Source organism: Chamaea fasciata, unplaced genomic scaffold (genome assembly GCF_029207755.1).
Source record: "Chamaea fasciata isolate MVZ Bird 193981 ecotype frontalis unplaced genomic scaffold, bChaFas1.0.hap1 SCAF_6, whole genome shotgun sequence".
Classification (NCBI taxonomy): Eukaryota; Metazoa; Chordata; class Aves; order Passeriformes; family Sylviidae; genus Chamaea; species Chamaea fasciata.
Window position 1 is genome coordinate 48,555,582 of NW_027094091.1, and position 18,181 is coordinate 48,573,762.

Genomic DNA, 18,181 nt, shown 5'->3' on the forward strand with positions numbered 1-18,181 from the left:
ATTCATCCCCAGTGTAGCTCCATTCATTTTGTCCAGTGAGTCTGGGATGAATTCAGCTCGTTTTCTGTTAATGCTGTTTTTGTTTCATTGACAAAAGTGATTGTACTGGCTTGTGATTACAATCTTTCCCAAAGAGTACCATGTTCATATGAGTGCTGACTAAAAGCAAATACAATGTCTATGGGAGTTGGTGGGAAAAAATTCCTTCCTAATGAAGTGACTGGTGTCAAGGTCTCTGACTTTTGTACAGAACTTTGAAAAAAAAGCATGGATGGCTTTTGAATTTAAAAAAAGAGTTAAGAAACATAAATCATATTGCATTCTTCTCTTCCATTGGACTCAGATGTCAGACACATTAAATAAGCAGATTAACTGTGTAGGCTGGTTCAGGCACAGCCTGAAAATTGTTAAATTTAATCTTAGGTGTTTGAATTTTTTTCTTTGATGAAAGATCATGTTAACTAATAGGTATCTAAACATAATTCTCAAATTCCCATTTTTTTCTCCCCCTTCACTTAGCAAAGAGTGCTCAGCAGTGGTATCTTGAAGTCGAGTCTATTTTTGATGTAGTCAGCTCCAAGCCAATTGCAGGTCTTGTGACTGTGAGCATTCCCAAGTTACAAACACAGCAAATGTTCAGTGTGAAGCTTCAACCTGGAGAAGGCAGCATTGTGCTGCTTGTAAACATCAACAAGGTAAGGAAGTGTATGTGGAAAGCTAGTTTGCAAAATGTTTCCCCTGGTTTCCAGTGTGACTTTCTGTCTCCATTTTAGAGAAGTTTGGCCAGTTTTTGGCTCCCCTTCCATTCCTTACTGTGTTCCTGCCTTTTAACAACAGTTCTGTATGCCTTACAGGGTAGGAGAACAGTTCTTTTCCTTTCTAAAATCTGATGTCTGTGGAGCTATGTAGCTCACTGCCAAAAAGGTGATGAAGCCTCAGAAAAATATCACATAATTGCTGGCCACTGTTAAATGGCCTTTTTTGAGTTACCTAGGTGTCAGTTCACTTCACTGGCAGCAGGTATCTCACATGCTGCTGTTTACTCGACTGATTGGGACAAGAATATACTGCCATACATATGACTCTCTCATGACAGAGAGGAAACATTCCTCAAACCTCTCAGTAGATACTCTTTCAGGTAAATGAAAGCAAAAGAAAATTTTGTGGAGTAACACTCCTTACATTTTCTTGTAGTCCTTTGGGTAGGCAAATCTCAGGAGGAATTTTTGAGTGGTAGAAGGTGCTCTAATGAGAAGCAAACTCAGTTAAAAAGTCAGGCTCCAGCCAGTGGACAGAGTAGGAGTCCCAGCAGGTGTAGCAGGAGCCACACCTGATGGAGTTCTCCACGGGAGCTTCACTGCCACAGGACACAAATTTGTGGGTGGGTGATGTGCTGTGAGCAGGAATTTCGGGCTTCTGACAATACTGGCAGTTTATAGCATTAGAGGGTCTACCCTCAAGCTCTTCTATATTTTACTGGCTCTCTATTTTACGTTAAACAGGCACTGCAAAGTGAAACTTCCAAAATTATTTTTGCTTGTTTAGTTGTTCCACCACCCCCAAGCTTCAGAATAGATCTGTTAGTATAGTGCAACTGCGGGTCTGGAAGGAAGCACTTCCTTCAGAGCAGAGGCAGCAGTGTTTCATTATTCTTTGTGCACAAAAGGCTTTGCTGCATGAATTCACATCAGCTGATTTTATGAGAAGCCCTGAAACGCATTCTCATGTATTGATGAGGCTAATGGAGCCCTTACTCTGTACACAGACTTGTGTGGTGCATGTTAGATACTGAGACCTCACCAGAAATTTATTTCTAGTTAAGAGCTTATTGCAGATTACGTTGTGGAGTCAGTAGGTGTTTGAGTGGTGCGTATCACTGAGATGTGTATCAGCCTTCCTGCAGTTGCCACACAAAGTGCTGTGCTGCCAACATGACAGCATTTTGCTTATCAGCTAGTGGTGAGCAGAGAGGTGACATCATTAGTGGCCAATGAGACATCCAGTCGTTGCAGGCAGCTGTGAACACTCCCTTGTTGTTGAGGCACATGCTGAGTCTGCTTCCGTTTGCATCCATGCAGCACAGAGATCAGTACTTCCTCACAAGCAGTTATAATTCTGTATCAGAGAAGCTGAAAGATATATTCATGGTATATTGATGGTTGTGTTCAAGTATAGCTACAGCAAAACATATTGTTGTCCTGCTTTCTGGCCTCAATTTGTTTGAAAAGACTGAGGCACTCCTTGCACGTCTATATTGAGTGCTGATCCCTCCATTGGTTGCATGCATTGTTGCTTTCTTTCCACAATTTTTCTGTGATGAACTCAAATGGCAAATGCTGGCAACAGGAAGGAGCGGCAGAAGTAGACTGCTAGAGTGAAGATTAATATCCTGTCATCTTGGAGATTGTATTTCATGTTTGTAAAAATTATAGAGTACTAATGATATGATTAGGAAGCATAGAGAGACAAAGCAAAAAACCACCGGATGGATGAAAGAAAGCTTGACATAAGTGAAGCAGTCAGTGTGGTCAAATATTATCAGAGTTGCAGTTGAAAAGTGTTACTGCTGTATAGTGAATATTGCATGGGATAGATAAAAGGATCGATGAGAGGAGGTGTATGATACAGAGCTCAGTGAACAGTGGCTGCTCCTGACATGGATATTTGGGGTTTGGAGGAGTAGTGTGTCAGTGTACCTCCGCTGAGGAGTAGCAGCTAGATGTGTGCATGCATGTCCAGGAGTGCTCCTAGCCTGTTGTGGAAACAAAATTAAGTGATAGCCTGGACTTCAGCACAAGAAATCACACTTCTCTCTTTAAATGATTTTCACCTCAGGGCTGCAGCTGGAGAGAGCATTAGCATATCTCAGCTGAAGCACAAAATCTCATTAGGCTTGTGGTAATTCACTCCAAGCTTTCTGAGCCCCAGGTGTATTTGATACCTCTTGTTACACATGTTGCTCAGACTTTCTCCCTTGTATGTTCTAGAGTGCTGCGGTGGAGCCTTGGTGGCCAAATGGACATGGAAGGCAAACTGGATACAACATGACAACAACTTTTTTGATGGAGGCAGGATGCCAGATTGAGAAGTTTTCAAAGGTGAGCCCTAAAGTTTAATTCCATCTGGCATTGCACTTGTTAGTGTTAGGACATCTGCTCTGCATAGCAGGTGTCTAGAGCTCTTAAATGTTTTGCTGAGTTGTAATACGCATGTGAAAATGCTAATGAGAAATGAGTTTTTTTAATGTCACAACGTATGGCTACCTGTTTTCTGGTAGTCTTAGCTTGTATGGATGCCTTTACTTACATTGTGGTTGCAAGATGGCTTACAGTTAACCAGAAACCTTAGAAGAGATGTTTACTTCTTAAGTTTTCTAGCTTATGAAAAGAGAGCAGCACTTCTAAACTTGATATACCATGCTCTTGGTTTTGTATCATGCACTGAAAACCCCTTTTAGATTTCTCTAAGCTCATGCAAAGGTTTATTACTGAGATTTTTCTTGCTAATTCAGTTTGTAAAAATTTATGGGACAGACACATTCCTAAAAACCTAACATACATTTTTTTATTAAAATGTGGTAGATATGCTTCAGGCTTAAAAAAAGGTAAGTCTTAAATACAACCATAAAAGTAATATTTGGGGAGTTTTGCATAACATACTGGCTGTTTAATTATCTGTTTGGTTTTACTAAGAAGCGTAGAAGAGGTAATTTCCAATTGTCCATTAAAAAGAAAAATTATGGAGATCAGACTGGTTTCATTATGCCATGAACATGAGGAAACAACCACATAAATGTATGCATTTATTAGATGTTTCTGGTGTGCATTGCTTTACTGAAAACTGATCTGGTCACCAGGTATCTAAACTGCTATTTGCTGTAACATCTGTTCGTGTGAAAAAACCTTGGGAAAAACTAGTAGCTTCTGGAGTTGTAGTCTTTACAGGACTAGCCCCTAGTTTGATTATGAAGTCATAATAATAATACTTCTTTGCTATTATTAGTGTTCTATTTTGAAACAATTAAAACACAAGTAAATACAGCATATTATGCTTGGACAAACTGGTTGTAGGAAATACGACTGTAAGCCTCTTAAAAGGAAAACTCTGTTATTACTGTGTGAAAACTGCGCAATGCTAGGAAAGCTAATAATTTCCATTTGGGTGCTTGTGTCAGAATATTTCTTAGAGCTCTGTGCCATATGATCATTGGGACTTCGTGGTCTACAACAGAAGCCTCTTATTTTTTTCTCCTGAAGGGGAGAGAGGGGGGAAAAAAGCAAATGTTCCACATAGTGGGCATTGTTAATTAGCCAGCATATGTAGCCTTCACAGCTTACAGTGTGAAGTCTGGTCATCCTTTCTGTGTTTTGTGAATCTATGTCTTAGATTCCAACAGACACACATGCACACATACACCATCACCCCCCACTCAGAGCTGTATGAGTGGAAAAAGGCTCTGTATGCAGTTTTTTCATGTTGTAGCATAATCTTCTCTCATGTCAGCAGGACTGAATAGCAACATTCATATAGCTTAATAAGAACTTTGAGTAGTTCAGGAGATGCAATCAGGGATTAATGTTCTTGAAAGTTGTTTTGTTGTCAGTTGGCCATGTTGTACTGACCATATTCAGGAGGAATAAATTTCCTACTTCCACCCTCCCCCCCCCCGAAAGAATAGTGGTGAGGCATTTCACAAGTGGTTTGTGTCCATATGAGTATCTACTTAACTTTGGACAGAAGAAAACTGAAGCATGAGAACTGTATGTGTGAGAAAGCACAGCTTGATCCTTTGTCTGATTCGGCTACTCCTAGCTTGAGCTACTTTCTGGATTCTCACATGCTAGAGTAGTCTTCAAAACATTGACTAATCCTTTGGGAATATTTCTGGGTGGCCTTCCAGTATGTACTTGCAGGAGCTCTGTAGAGCTCTAGCCAGCAGCGCTGGGAATCTTTTTAGCTCAGAGAAGTACTTATTCATTCCTGTTCAGCGTAGCAGAAAACCAAAGCAGAATAAAAGCCAACATCCAGGATGGGATGCGGTGTGGTTTTGGTTTGGTTTGCCATTTGAATATTTCGTTCTAGAGCTTGTTTCTCAGGATAATGTGAAACAAAGTCTTATCTCACAGCGACACTGGTTTTCTTGATGGAGGGTCCTGTTTGCTCTTGATAAGTTGCTTATTTCTTGCCATTCCCACGTCAAGGAATATATTACCTCTTTCATTGCCCCATGAATCATTTGTTTGCTTTTCAGTTCTATTTCCCCATCTTTCTGTATGCGCATTTCCCCAGCACCGTCCTCAGAGGTTTTGTTTTCTAAGGCTATTTTTGTGCTTTCAAATCTCGGTCTCTAGCTGTCTTTCCCTCCATGCCTTTACACGCTCTTTTCCCCCCGAGGCATTTTAGCATGACTTCCAGAAGTCTTTCTTTCTGGCTTTGTTGTTTTCACACCACTTTCATGCTGTGTGCTAATTTGTTAGGTCTCTGGGTTGTTCAGTGATCTTATTTCAGCTCTAGGCATCTTCATCCTTATTACTTTCCTTACTGCTAATATGGGAATGCCAAATGTGATCCAGAGGTCACTTAACTGTGTACAGAGCCTTTGTATGTGCCTTAAAAAGAGAGAGATTATCTGTTTCAGAATTATGCCCAGAACTGGATGATTGGTCTGTGGTGGCTAGAGAGCCTCTTGTGCCTGCCCCGAGACTGAGAGAAATGTTCAGCCCTCAGGCAGCAAGCTCCATCAGACAGGTTTCAAGGTGGCTAAGGTCTTGGTAGCCAGAAGGGCACATAGCCAAGCATGCCAGATGCTGTTCTGCATTGCTCTTCTTTTACCCCCCAAGGCAGAAGGAAGCTATAGTAGGAACAGGAAGATGTGCCGTTACCAGCTGGACCCAGGGGAACAATGGAATTACACTGAATCTTGAAGGCCTGGGAATGTGAGCTGAGGTTCAGGAGCTTTTACTCTTGCTCCTGCTATCTGGGTGGTCCTGGCTGAGTCTGTCAGCCTCTCAGATTGCCTTGGGTTTGGCCAGTTGCATGAGTTCCACTTGAGCATGAATAAAGCAGTATCACATAACTTCTGTTAGTAATATAAGTGCTGCATTACAAATGCACTCTGAGACGGTCTCAACCTGCCTGATGACATCCATTAAGATGACATCCCAAATACTTTGGCAGCTCCAACTGCAAGTCCCGTTCCACTTTGTGCCATAAAAAAGGAGCCGCAATGGAGACCAAAGAGTTTTTCTCCAAGTAATTGAATTCATTGTAGGAAGGTCAGAACTTTTTTTGCTAGTGCAGTACTCATATTGTAGTTTTCCTTTTGTAGCCTTCAGGAGTTAGAGTAACTATGAAAGTTGTGTGAAACACTGGTTATTATTTAAATTCAACTTCTCATGTTAAACTAAGTGTGCAAAATTCTAGGAATGGTCACTGGCATGATGCAGACCTGTTTAGGTTGAGCTCAGTGTTCTGTGACCCCCACTAAAGCATCTGGTTTGTCACATGCATTTTCTCTATCCAGGTATTTGGTTAATAATTGCCCAGTTTACTTAGAAGCACCAAAGAGGAAGCAAAAAGTGGTGATCTTTTTTGTTCCTACCGCTAGAAATAGTTTTCTGTCTATATGTGTGATTTTTTATAAGCTGAATTTTCAGAAAATGCAGTCCCATAGTGGGATTAATCATTTCCCTTTCGAACTGCAGCCATGTTTGGTGTGTGAAATAAAGAATTGCATTTTGTCTTAAAGACAGGTGTATCATTTGCACTTAACTAGGTTAATTTTAGCCTGATTTACTGACAGATATTTGCCTCAGCTGAAGCTTGTGGCAGAGAGAGAACAGGCTGTACTCTACAAGCTGACCTTTTGAAAAGGTAAAGCAAATAGTCATCTGAGAGAGGAGTGGTTGCTATCTATGGAGTAGTTTAGAAAAAATTAGGTTCCTGCTCTCCTGGCCCAAGCCTGTTTTGGCTAAAATTTGCTATTAGCTTTCCTTCTCTTTAGTTAATTTTCCAGTTTTCTCCCTATGATAATGAGCAGTAGGTACAAGAAAGAAGTGTTTTCTTTCTAATTTAAAGAAGTTGAACTGGAACAAGGATGCAGGAGAAAACATTTAAAGTCTCCCTGAAAGAGCTGTTTTCTGGAAGAGTTGAAGGTGTGCAGGAGCTGATGTGGCAGGTGGGGAAGGCACCTGTACAAATAAAGGGTCAGTGCTGTTGCAGTGCATTAACTGCTCCCTCATGGCTGTTTGTGTCAGTGCAGTCAGGATACCCCTCAGAGCTGCCTTGTTGCTTGTAGTGAAGTCCCAGAAAGTGTCTGGAACGATTTCCTGAGAGCTTTGATTCCACCTGCAACAGGAAAAAGGAATGTTTTCTTGTTTCAGCATCACAGTGCCATATATTAGGCTTAAAGAGCAGCTGTAGAAGTTTGGCCTGTGCTTCTGCTTGAGATGTGCTTTATCTTTTATACTTTACTCAGAGTGAGTGTTTATTTAGCTGAACTGGTCTCTCTGAAACATTATTGCTGATCATGCTGTTCCAACACAGCTGTGATGGCCAGGGGGCCCTTCGCTTGTGCGCTGGCATTTGTGTTTGCATGGGTATTTTTTTCTCCTATTAGAAAGGTATCATTTCAGAGCAGTAAAAGGAGATCTTGCTTCTACTATGTGAATCTGATGCTAGGCAGTCAGGATTCAGGCACAAGACTTAAAACTGAGCTGCTGCAGTCTCCTGATAGAGAAAATTACTGATTATATGATGTTTTTGATGTGGTGCAACCACTGTATTCCTCTTTCTGGCCTTCAGCTGGATTTTTGACTGAATTCTGCAGCAACCAAACTTCATCTCTCTCTTCTGTACATACTTGTGCACACAGGTACAGTTTGCTCATGCTTTCTCTTGCCGTCTCTTAATACAAGAGCAACTTTAAAAAGTGAAAAGGCTTATTGAAAGAATTTTTTCTAGTAGTGTTCTACTGACCCACAGTGGGTTTTATGCAAGTAGGAATTCAGGCAGGAGAAAATGTCTTTTGACTCCTTGACAAATTCTAAGCTGTTACTGTTTGGTTCAATCCCTTTTGTAATGTTTTGTGGGGGTTTTTTTTAATGTTGTTTTAATTCTGCTTTTTGTCAGCTTTAAATCTAAGTTTCATGTCTTCACAGGTTTATTTTCGGACAGTAGAACTTGTTCAGGAGTCTGTTCCTGGCTCACCAGGTCTGAGTTTCTACTTCAAAATCAATGGCCTACCCATTTTTATTAAGGGCTCAAACTGGATTCCAGCAGATTCTTTCCAGGACAGAGTGACCTATGACACGTAAGCCACATTTGATGTTCTCTAAGAATAAAGGATCATGTTTTTCTCCTCCTGATTCTTTCTACGCCCTTTATCAAAAGTTGGCTTTAGTGGGTAAAACTTTCAAGGTAGGACACGAATTGTTGTGGGTTGGAGGCTTCAGAATTAGGGCTTAATTAACGTGGACAGATTTGAGTGATGTTCAAGGCATGTAGGTGCAATTACTGGTGGGAAGGTGATTGTTTACAGTTCACAGTTACTGGCATTTCAGGTATTTTTAGGGACGATCCTCAGGCTGTTTGACCTTATTGTCTGGACACATCCATTGGTAGTCAGAGGACGTGCACTTCATCCATTTCCTAAGCCATGTCTTGCAGGGTCACATAGGTGCATAGTAGACTCTCCCCTTTTCCTGATCTCATCTGGGCTACTTGGATTTCAATGCACAGCACCCCAGAGATGCAGGTGGGATGGGGGCTGTACTGTACTTGGACTAAGCTTTGCTCTGGGTTATTGAGGAACCAGGACAGCAGGGCATGCTGCAGTGTGCATTCACATGCAATTTAGAGGCTTGTCAGTATGATTTAAGGAAAAATGACTGGAGCCTAAAATCCTTAAAATGAGATTCCCAGTCTCAGTTTTTCTCACCCTCTCGCTCCACCATTCTCACTATGCATTATGGAACTCAGGAAGAAAAGATGCATTCCTGATTGTGTTTAAAGAGAATTTGATTTCAAGTAATTGACATACAAAGCAAGTAATATCAGAGGAGAAAACACCAACATGATTAATAAAACACAGTATTTCTAAATCTGGTCCTGCCAATACTTCTGTAAAAGCACTTGCACTTGTGTCACTCCATCTATTTCGTATGTGTTAAGAGGAGGAAGCAACTTTTTCTGCACAAAAAATTGCTTTTTGAGAGCTCTGTCCGGTCATACAGGTTTAGAAACCAGAGTATTTTCATACTTTCTGTTAGTTATAAGACTTAGATTGATGATCTAATGCTAATGATTTAGATTTGGGTTTTTTTTTTTTTTTTTGGTAGGGGCATTGGTTTCTTTGTTTTTTGTATAAACTTAGAAACTCTTAAGTAAAACAACTTCACAAAACTTGTATATCTCCTTTTTGTATTTGACAGACTAAGGCTACTCTTGAAGTCTGCAGCAGATGCTAACATGAATGCCCTTCGGGTTTGGGGAGGAGGAGTATATGAACAAGATGAATTTTACGATATTTGTGATGAAATAGGAATAATGGTAAAAACAATAAACGCGAAACTCTTACTTAAAAACTGACAAGCACTTGTGAATGAAAATCCACTTTAAACGAAAAAAAAAGAGAATCAATACATGAGTTCTAGCCATCTTTCCAAAGGACATTGTAGAATATCAACACGAGTGGTCAGATTACCCTGATGTTTTGGTCGGATGGTTGGGGTTCTTTAATTGCTTTTTAATTTGAATGGTTTCTGATTACAGAGGCTGTCTGTTGAATCTGGAAGTAATATTTTGGAGACTTTATAGTAGAAGGTTGCCATTAAGTAGAAGGTAGCCATGCTTTTCTCAGTTGTGGAAGTGGATTTTATTTATTTAAAAAGTATTTTCTTCTTTTTAGCAATAGCTGAAAAGGTTTGGGTGTTTTTGGTTCAACTTTTCTTTTGGCCCAAAGACAAACATGGAAGGCATAGTCCAAAGGGCCATTTTAAACAAGCTATAATTGAATATAAATGTAGTTGTAAGGTGAACACCTGCTGCAAACACTAATCCTAGATGAGTACCTTTGATTATATAAGCTTGGAGGCACGTATTAATAAATTTTGGTGGGGTAGTGACTAGATGAATGAAGGCCAAGTTGCATCTGGTGTTAAATATCCTGAGAAGTGTGTCTGGTCTTACTCTACACCATAAGAAGCAGGGGAACAGAATTCATACCTTGCAGCTTTCAGCTGTGTGTGCTTGCAAAAAAAAAAAAAAAAAGTTACATCTATTTTAGTCATCTGAATGAGTGTCCTGATTTTCAAGGCTTCTGAGCACTTACAGTTCTTCAATTTTTGACACTAGGCACCTTAAGTAGGCCACTTAGATCTGTGTCTGTTCAGTGCTCAGTGCAAGATTTAGATCCTATTTAACAGCCAAAATAGCAAGTAAATGCAGAAAATGAGACCCTTATTCTGGAGGGGACGGTGTGGGAGGTTTTTTGGTTTTGTTTCTTCTGATGGTCTTCCAGAGGCTTAAAAGTGCATTGGAGTCAAACTGTGCTTAAGGAAGACCAGTGATAGCTCACTGAGGGAAATGGTGAGAAAAAGTTTCTTTCAATAGAGAGTTTTGACACCAACAGTCACTAAAGGATTATGAGAGATTCTGCAGCAATAGCTTTGCTTTTTCTGTACAGTGTTAGTTGACTGTAACAATTATTAATGGCTCCATTATCCTCCACTGTCCTATTCTTTATCTTCAGTTTCCTTAGGGAATGTGTGCTGAAAAGAGCCATGGAAAAGCATATTCTCTCTGTAATGAAAATGCAATTTGTATGAGGAGCTGGCCTCTCTCTCTCTTTCTCTATGTAGCATGGCATTCAGAAAAGTGGAGTCTCCTACAGACTCGTTTGGGTTAAGGTGCTCTTTCTAGAGGTCTTTTCATTAACATTTGAGATAGACTGGAAGGAGCCTCAAGGTTACAGCAATTTAAAAAACAAAACAGGTAAACAAGAAATCTTATCCGTCTCATTGGGCTTCCTTTCCCCTTTTTGTATTACTCCTGCAAGGTACAAATAGAGTTTATTGTTCTTGAAAGGCTTGCTATTCTCTAGTGATATCTACTTGATCTTTCTTTGAAGAGAAAGATCACTGTGTTTTTAGAGCATCTAGTTTGTTTCTGCCCCTCTTACTGGGTAAGATTTGCTGGTTTTAAGAATATTTTGTATGGAGGTGTTTTCTTAACAAGTACACATTAACATCTGTTAAGTGTGCTAAGTACCACATCAGAAGAATTATTGTCTCCTCTCATTAAGTAATGGGGATTTGGTGTTACACCTGCAAAATAGTTAATAAATATGAAATTGTTCTGTTCAGCTGCAAATCGCTCCATGTTCATGTTTCTGATTATTCTGTTCTGCTCTTCAAAGTAGGCTGTTAGGATCTGATTCCTAAGGGTAAATATTTTGTAACTCTGATACCGAGGATAACCACAGTGGAGTATGCACGTACGTGAGCCCCATGGCGAATCTGATTTGTTTTCTATCTGAACAAAGGATTATGCATCCCAGTAGCCATATATTTTTAAAGTATGTAAAGTAACTTGCTGACAAGTTTTTTTAATCTTTCCTCTCCCTTGTAGATTTGGCAGGATTTTATGTTTGCTTGTGCGCTATATCCAACTGACCAGAATTATTTGGAATCCGTAAGAGCAGAAGTTTCTCATCAGGTATTTTATCCATGTATCAAAGCTCTATTTCACGTTATCTATTTTTCCTTGACTGACTGTATAAGTTAGCTTTCCAAAAACGATCATTTGGAAGTGTTTGTTCGTGTACCTTGCATGAGTAGTCAGTCAAGCAGACTGCACAGAGTTTATCTTTCACACATAGCTGAGTAGAGGTGGATGGTACATATGTGCATAAGATGTATGCAGATGTATGTCAGCCTGTTAGAAGTTTTCCCTTCTGAAAGTGTATATTACAAAACTTTGAGCCTGGTGTCAAGCTGAGGGAGTAGTGAGCCATGTGGCAAAAAATGGGAGTTGTAGGCTTAGCATGTGTAATATACATGTGGACTTGTAATTCAACTAGTAATATGGTGATTTTTTAAAAAATCATTATTAAGATAAATAATTTTGTTTGACTTCTGAAACTGTAAGTTGTATTTCAGGTACGACGTTTAAAATCGCATCCATCAATTATTCTGTGGAGTGGTAACAATGAAAATGAAGCAGCAATTGCAAGCAACTGGTTCTCCATACCTTACCCTGACATAGGACTCTATATCAAAGACTACGTGACACTTTATGTGAAGAACATACGTGAAATAGTTCTTAGTGTAAGTAATCTCAAGAAAATGTAGGAGGATATGGCTTGGCAAAAGGTTTTAATGCTTGAACAAGTTGGGATTTCTTTTTTTTCTTTTAATCATTTTAAAACATGAGAAAGAGCATGTTGAGAAATTGCCCTTTCCAAAGTCTTCTGAACTACTCTCTAAACTCAAGAGTTATTCTCAAATTAAAAAAAAAAAAAACCACCAAAAACCAAAAATCTTGTCTTTAACATTTTTTGATGTGTAAAATAAGACCTGAAAGTGTAGTAGATCTTGCTTCTTTTTTCCTTCCTGCTTTTTTAGTATGTCTGCAAGTGCCTTCACATCCAATGGACAAAAATCTACTTGCCCATTAATTAATTAATCTAGATGGTCAGGTTTCCTTTATCCTGTTTTTGTTGAAGAATACAGTGTAAAGAATTTAACAACCCTCAGGTCTTTTAACAGCGGTGGAAGAAATCTATAAAGATGTTATTTCTTCAGTATGTGACTGAGTATTTTTTGTTCTAAGCAGGTAAAGCAAAAGTGATGCTAAACATTGAAGTCATGCTGTGTAGTCATTGTCAACAAAATATTACATCTTGTAAACAAAATATTGGTATTCTACAGTATATGAAGGCAAAGTAAAATATTTTGATACAAAATTTAAACTGCGAGGATGCAGTCCACAAACACCTGGAATCCTTGATGAAATCTGGTGTGATTTGGCACTACCCATTTTCCACAGGTGTTGTAGATTTATTTCTCCTCTTAGAAGCAGAGATTCTAGACTTCTGTACTGAGCTGTGTGTAAAGGTATGCTGTGGTGTTTTTGTGATTAGCTACATGAGGTGGGTGGCCAGTGTTTGTGCAACAAAGTGAGGTGTTCTGTCTTGATACTTGAGCAGCATTGCCATCCAAGACAGACCCATTTTTATTTTAAATCTGTAAAATAATTATTTTGAGTGCAAAAAGGAACCATAGAGGGAGATAACTTCAGGTCCTGTGTAATACAAGCCAGCTGAGGAAACTTGTAACTACTTGTAGTACGGGACTTAGTAACTTGGAAAGACTTCTACTTTGGAGCTAAAGACTTCAGGGAATCCAGGATTTCCTGTAGTAAATTATTTCAGTTAATTATTAATTGCTCACATCCAGAAAAGAAGAAAGAAGATGGGGAAACAGGACTGTTTCTTTAAATGAAGCACATGTCTGAATGCATTGCTGTGTCTGAGCCAATTGCAGTAACTTGTTACAGTAACTAATTTAGGCCTCTGTCTTCCTAGAAGGAGGATGTTAAATGAATTATACCTGCAAAAGGATTCCTTCAATACTTTGTAGGCTACTGTTAAAAGATTTAGTATTCAAAGTCTACTGAGGCTATAAAAAAGGCAGCTCTGAACAATTTGAAATGTAACCCTTCTTGTAGTTTCATCTATCTTAGCATGCAGAGCCAGCTAAAATGGCAATAACCTGTAACGATACCACGCAAAAATTAAAAGTAGAGCACCTTGGATTTGTTCGGACTAAGTTTAGCTAAGTGTTTAATAAGAAAAGAGAAAATCATGGCCTTCTTCCTGCAAAAACACTGCAAAAGTAATAATTTTCCATACAGAAGTCACAGTACTCAAATATTAATGTTCCTTGAGTATATATTTCACAAGGCACACTTTAAATAGCCTTCATTAAGAATTTAGAGGCATATAAAGATAGAAAATCTCTTGATGTGAGGAGAGAATCCCTCAGAACAGCAGAGCAAGCAGAATCATGCCCAGCTGTCCTCCAAGAACATAAGTAAGAAGCTAATTAAGCGTGTAAAGATGATGAATGTTAGGACATAAAAAAGGAATGTTTCCTAGGTGGTGACTCAGAAATTTGGAAAAAGCATGGTCTCCCTGCCCCCAACCCCCTCTTTTCAAAAAATGGTCTATATATTCAGAAGGTAAAAGCCAATCACTTTGTAACGGGCATGGTTTTTTTTTTTTGTTTGTTTGTTTGTTTGTTTTAAATTCCAGGAGGATAAGAGTCGTCCTTTTGTTGCATCCAGTCCCACCAATGGCTTAGAGTCAGTTAAAGAAGGGTGGCTCTCCCGGGATCCTTATGACACCCATTATGGTGACACACACTTTTATGACTACAACAGTGACTGCTGGAACTGGACAGTGTATCCTAAAACTCGTTTTGCTTCAGAATATGGATTTCAATCCTGGCCTTCCTTCAGTACAATTGAAAAGGTAAGTCTGGGCTTCCACACCTTATTGCCCCTTTGCTCTCATTTAGTGAGGGCCATGAGTCTCTTCCCAACAAACTTCTGCATCCAAGCTGTAGTAATGTGTTGTTAAGTGTGGTGTGGCACAAGTGGGATAGAGGTGTGTGCTGGTGGGGAGGGAGGGGATGAAACTGTACTGTTTCCCTCCTCAGTGTTCAATATACATACCTTGATGTAGCAAGAGGGACTTGGTTTGGATGAGAGACTATAATGAAACCGTTATTTCTGGCAGTAATTCTATTTCATGGATAGCTCAGTAATGATTCATGATATCTGTTTACTGTTATGGTGTCTAGGGACATTTATTTGGGAAGGAGAAGAAACATGACAAAAGCTGAATTGTGCTGGATTTTAAAATGTTTTGATTTTTATGTGTTTTACCAATTTCTTTCATTAAAGTTTTTTTTCTTAATGTATTGCATGTAAGAGGATTTGGTTTTGTCTCTGCTAAATTTAGATATTTTATATTCTATCTTATTTGTCACAGTGGAGCAGAGACATATCATGCTGTTTGTCCATTTGTCCAGGAGAATATGTTGATACTCATGCATGCAACCAAAAGGAGTTTAGAATGTTCCTTTCAGTTTGCTGGGTAAAGCATATTTTCTGAAGCATAATCAGAACATTAATCTATATTAATAACAATAAAAATTATTCAATCCAGCCAAAAAAGAAATAAATTTAAATAAGATTGTTTAGAGAGAGTAATTACAATGAGAACTTGCCAGTAATAACTTAATGAGTTATGGTGCATTGTTGTCTTTACTTGAAAAAAGCTGGTTTATGATCATTTCTCATCAGAGGCAGGTTTTGAAAAAATACATACATATTTTTAGAATTTATAGTCCTACTGACTTATATAACTTTTATACCTAAATGTGTGTAACTAGATTATGTTCTTCCATATTAATCTAGGGTGTTTCTGATTTACGACGAATGCAAGCAAAATTCTGAGGTCCCTTGTCCAACCCAAACCTTAGGACAAATAAGTTAAATGCCACTGAGACAAAAGTTGCTCTTCTGGGTTCAACAGCTATGTATGTTTTCATTTATTTGTACAAGGAGTGTAAGCAAAGGGCGTTAGTGATGCAACGTCCTGGCATGACTACAGGAGGCACTACCAGTTTTAAGGTTTTGGATGATGTCAGTAGGCTGTAATGGATATCCTTTCCTCAGTGTCCTGGCTGTCATTAAATGTACATTCTACCTTTTCATTCAGATACCTTACTTTCATGGTTTTTTAAAAGGTTTCCTCCCCTGAGGACTGGTCCTACACAAGCAATTTTTCTCTCCATCGGCAACACCATGAAAGTGGCAATATTCAGATGCTTCAAGAGATTGGGCGTCATTTCAAGCTTCCCCAGAGCCCAGACCCTGTGAAACATTTCAAAGATATGATTTACCTCACTCAGGTAACAGTGATGTCTTCCATGGAAGTAGCTGTCCGTACTTGTTCCATAAATTCTCTTGGCTGTTAGAGCTGGACCTGGTCCCTTAGGGAGTGTTCCATCATACAGAAAGTTTCCCTACTGAAGAACTGAAGAGTCCGGTTTAATTTGGAGCTGGCTTGTCTCTCTTTTATTGTAGAGAGGCTCCAATTTTCATGGTAGAAGGGCGGAATAGTCAGGGAATTACCCAGAAACTGGCTCACCTTGTAGAAAGTCTGTCAGTATGTGCTGCTTTGGTCCTTCTCCCCATGAGCTGGGCTCATGTATCTGGGGGAAGATGCATGGATGTGATGGCCTTGCACAGTACAAGGTTATTCCCAGTGCTGCATGTTCTTGGGTGGGGATGTTTTGCTCTTCATGTGGCCCCTGTAGGCTTACTGCTTTGATTCTTGCCACTTGGAACACACGAGCTTTGGAAGCAAGATTTTTTCCAAAGAGTGTAGTTCTCTGTTAATTAGATTTGTAGCAGCTTTTATGTTGTTATGGACTCAAATATTGATATTTTAGAGAATATATTTTGGGGGTTTTTTTCAGTTTAGAAGTATAGATTTTGCTTTTCATTCATAGTAGTTCTATAGCATGCTTTTTTCTTTATTTGTGATTTTTGTGCAACTTTTAAAAGATGCTAAGTAACTTTCTAATGCTATTAGACAAATTGAAAGTGCTGTTAATTTTTGTTGTGTTTCAAGACTTTCAGAAACACTCTTGATGGAAATAACTGCACAGTCACTAAGTTTCTGATGTTTGAGAGCTGCTGTCAACAAGTTTTATATAAAAGCAAAATAGCTTGAGAATTTTTGGCACTCTTGACAAGAGAACAAGGATAGATGATGCTCTGAAATTGAAACCAGGGGTAAAGCTTCCACCATGAGGTCCTGACTCAAAAAAGCTGTGAGAGTTTCAGTAAGGCTAGGTCTGTCAAGGCCTTATGAACAGGTTAAAAAATTTAATACCAAAATAAGGATAGCAAAAAGGATAAAGAAAGCAAATGTGCTTTAGTGGTTAACTAGAAGTAATATCTTTACTTTTTGGGCTGTCCTGAAGGCTTTTAACTTTATTTTAGGAATTTCTTTATATTTCCCCAGCCTAATAATAAACTGTGTGAGGAACATAGCAGTCTGTTTAGCATTCATTGAGAACTTGGCCAACGAAAAATCCTGAAAAGTGTTTTTCAGATGATGTGGAGAAAGGGAAAGGGAGTGGGAGTGCAACTGAAAAAAGGTTGCTTTGCTGATGCACAGTTTTGACTGTATAGTGAGAATGTAAGTTCAGAGTGTAGGGGTTTAGACATCAAGGTAATGTATACTGAAAATAATGCAGCTTAACATAATTTTGCAACTCTGGAGGGGGTTATTTAAATTAATGTGAAAAGATACTTATTTTAATTTTCATTTTATTTTCCTTGTTTTCGATTTGCCTTTTAAAGACCATCTTCACTGTGTGGAAGTAGTCCCATATGAGATTCTTTTGCTGGCAAAGCTGTTGGGAGTTACTAGGAACAGGTCTCCTTCCAGCAGAGATAACTGCACTGCAGGTGGATACTCCTCAGGGCTCAAGTTTAAAGTTGTGTGCTGTTACTGTGGAGTGTATCAATATATTCACACATGTTTTGAAAAAAAGTAAAATCCAATATACCAAAAATATTTTTTATCTTTTGTTGACCAAGGTGATGCAGGCTCAGTGTATAAAGACAGAAACTGAATTCTATCGTTTTAGTCAAAGTGAAATAATCAATGGAGAAGGACACACAATGGGAGCTCTCTACTGGCAACTCAATGACATTTGGCAGGCTCCTTCATGGGCTTCCTTGGGTAAGTTTTGTGACAGTCTGGTAAAAAGCACCAGCTACCAGTTGTGTTTTCTTCATCTGGAAGTATTAGAATAAGAAATATAGTTCTGCTTTGTGTCTTGGGTAGGTTTACAAACTTTGAACATATTTCTCTCTATCCTTTAGAAATTCATTCCAGGATGGGATTTATGATGTAAAAATTGAGCATCTAGATTTCTTCTGAGGTTAGCTGGGGGAGAGATGGTTATCTCCAAATGTGATTCATTGCGTCCTTAGCTGTCTCTGAACTGGGGTGAATTATCTTCTCTGTGATGAATTTGATTTTCATAGAACTTCATAAGATATCTCTCACCCCGTGTAGCTTCTTCTTTTTATA

At 39.0% G+C, this 18,181-nt stretch overlaps 1 protein-coding gene across 3 annotated transcripts in view; it reads left to right on the top strand.

Annotated features, from left to right (window-relative positions):
- MANBA (mannosidase beta) overlaps positions 1-18,181 on the top strand; it is a 51,756-nt gene that overhangs the window by 16,035 nt on the left and 17,540 nt on the right. For all 3 annotated transcript variants that reach the window (XM_066186304.1, XM_066186303.1, XM_066186305.1), the window contains 9 exons: positions 520-695; positions 2,988-3,098; positions 8,160-8,311; positions 9,432-9,549; positions 11,629-11,715; positions 12,159-12,326; positions 14,315-14,533; positions 15,816-15,980; positions 17,683-17,827. In XM_066186304.1, coding sequence (XP_066042401.1) covers positions 520-695; positions 2,988-3,098; positions 8,160-8,311; positions 9,432-9,549; positions 11,629-11,715; positions 12,159-12,326; positions 14,315-14,533; positions 15,816-15,980; positions 17,683-17,827 — 1,341 coding nt within the window. The remainder of the gene's footprint in view (positions 1-519; positions 696-2,987; positions 3,099-8,159; positions 8,312-9,431; positions 9,550-11,628; positions 11,716-12,158; positions 12,327-14,314; positions 14,534-15,815; positions 15,981-17,682; positions 17,828-18,181) is intronic.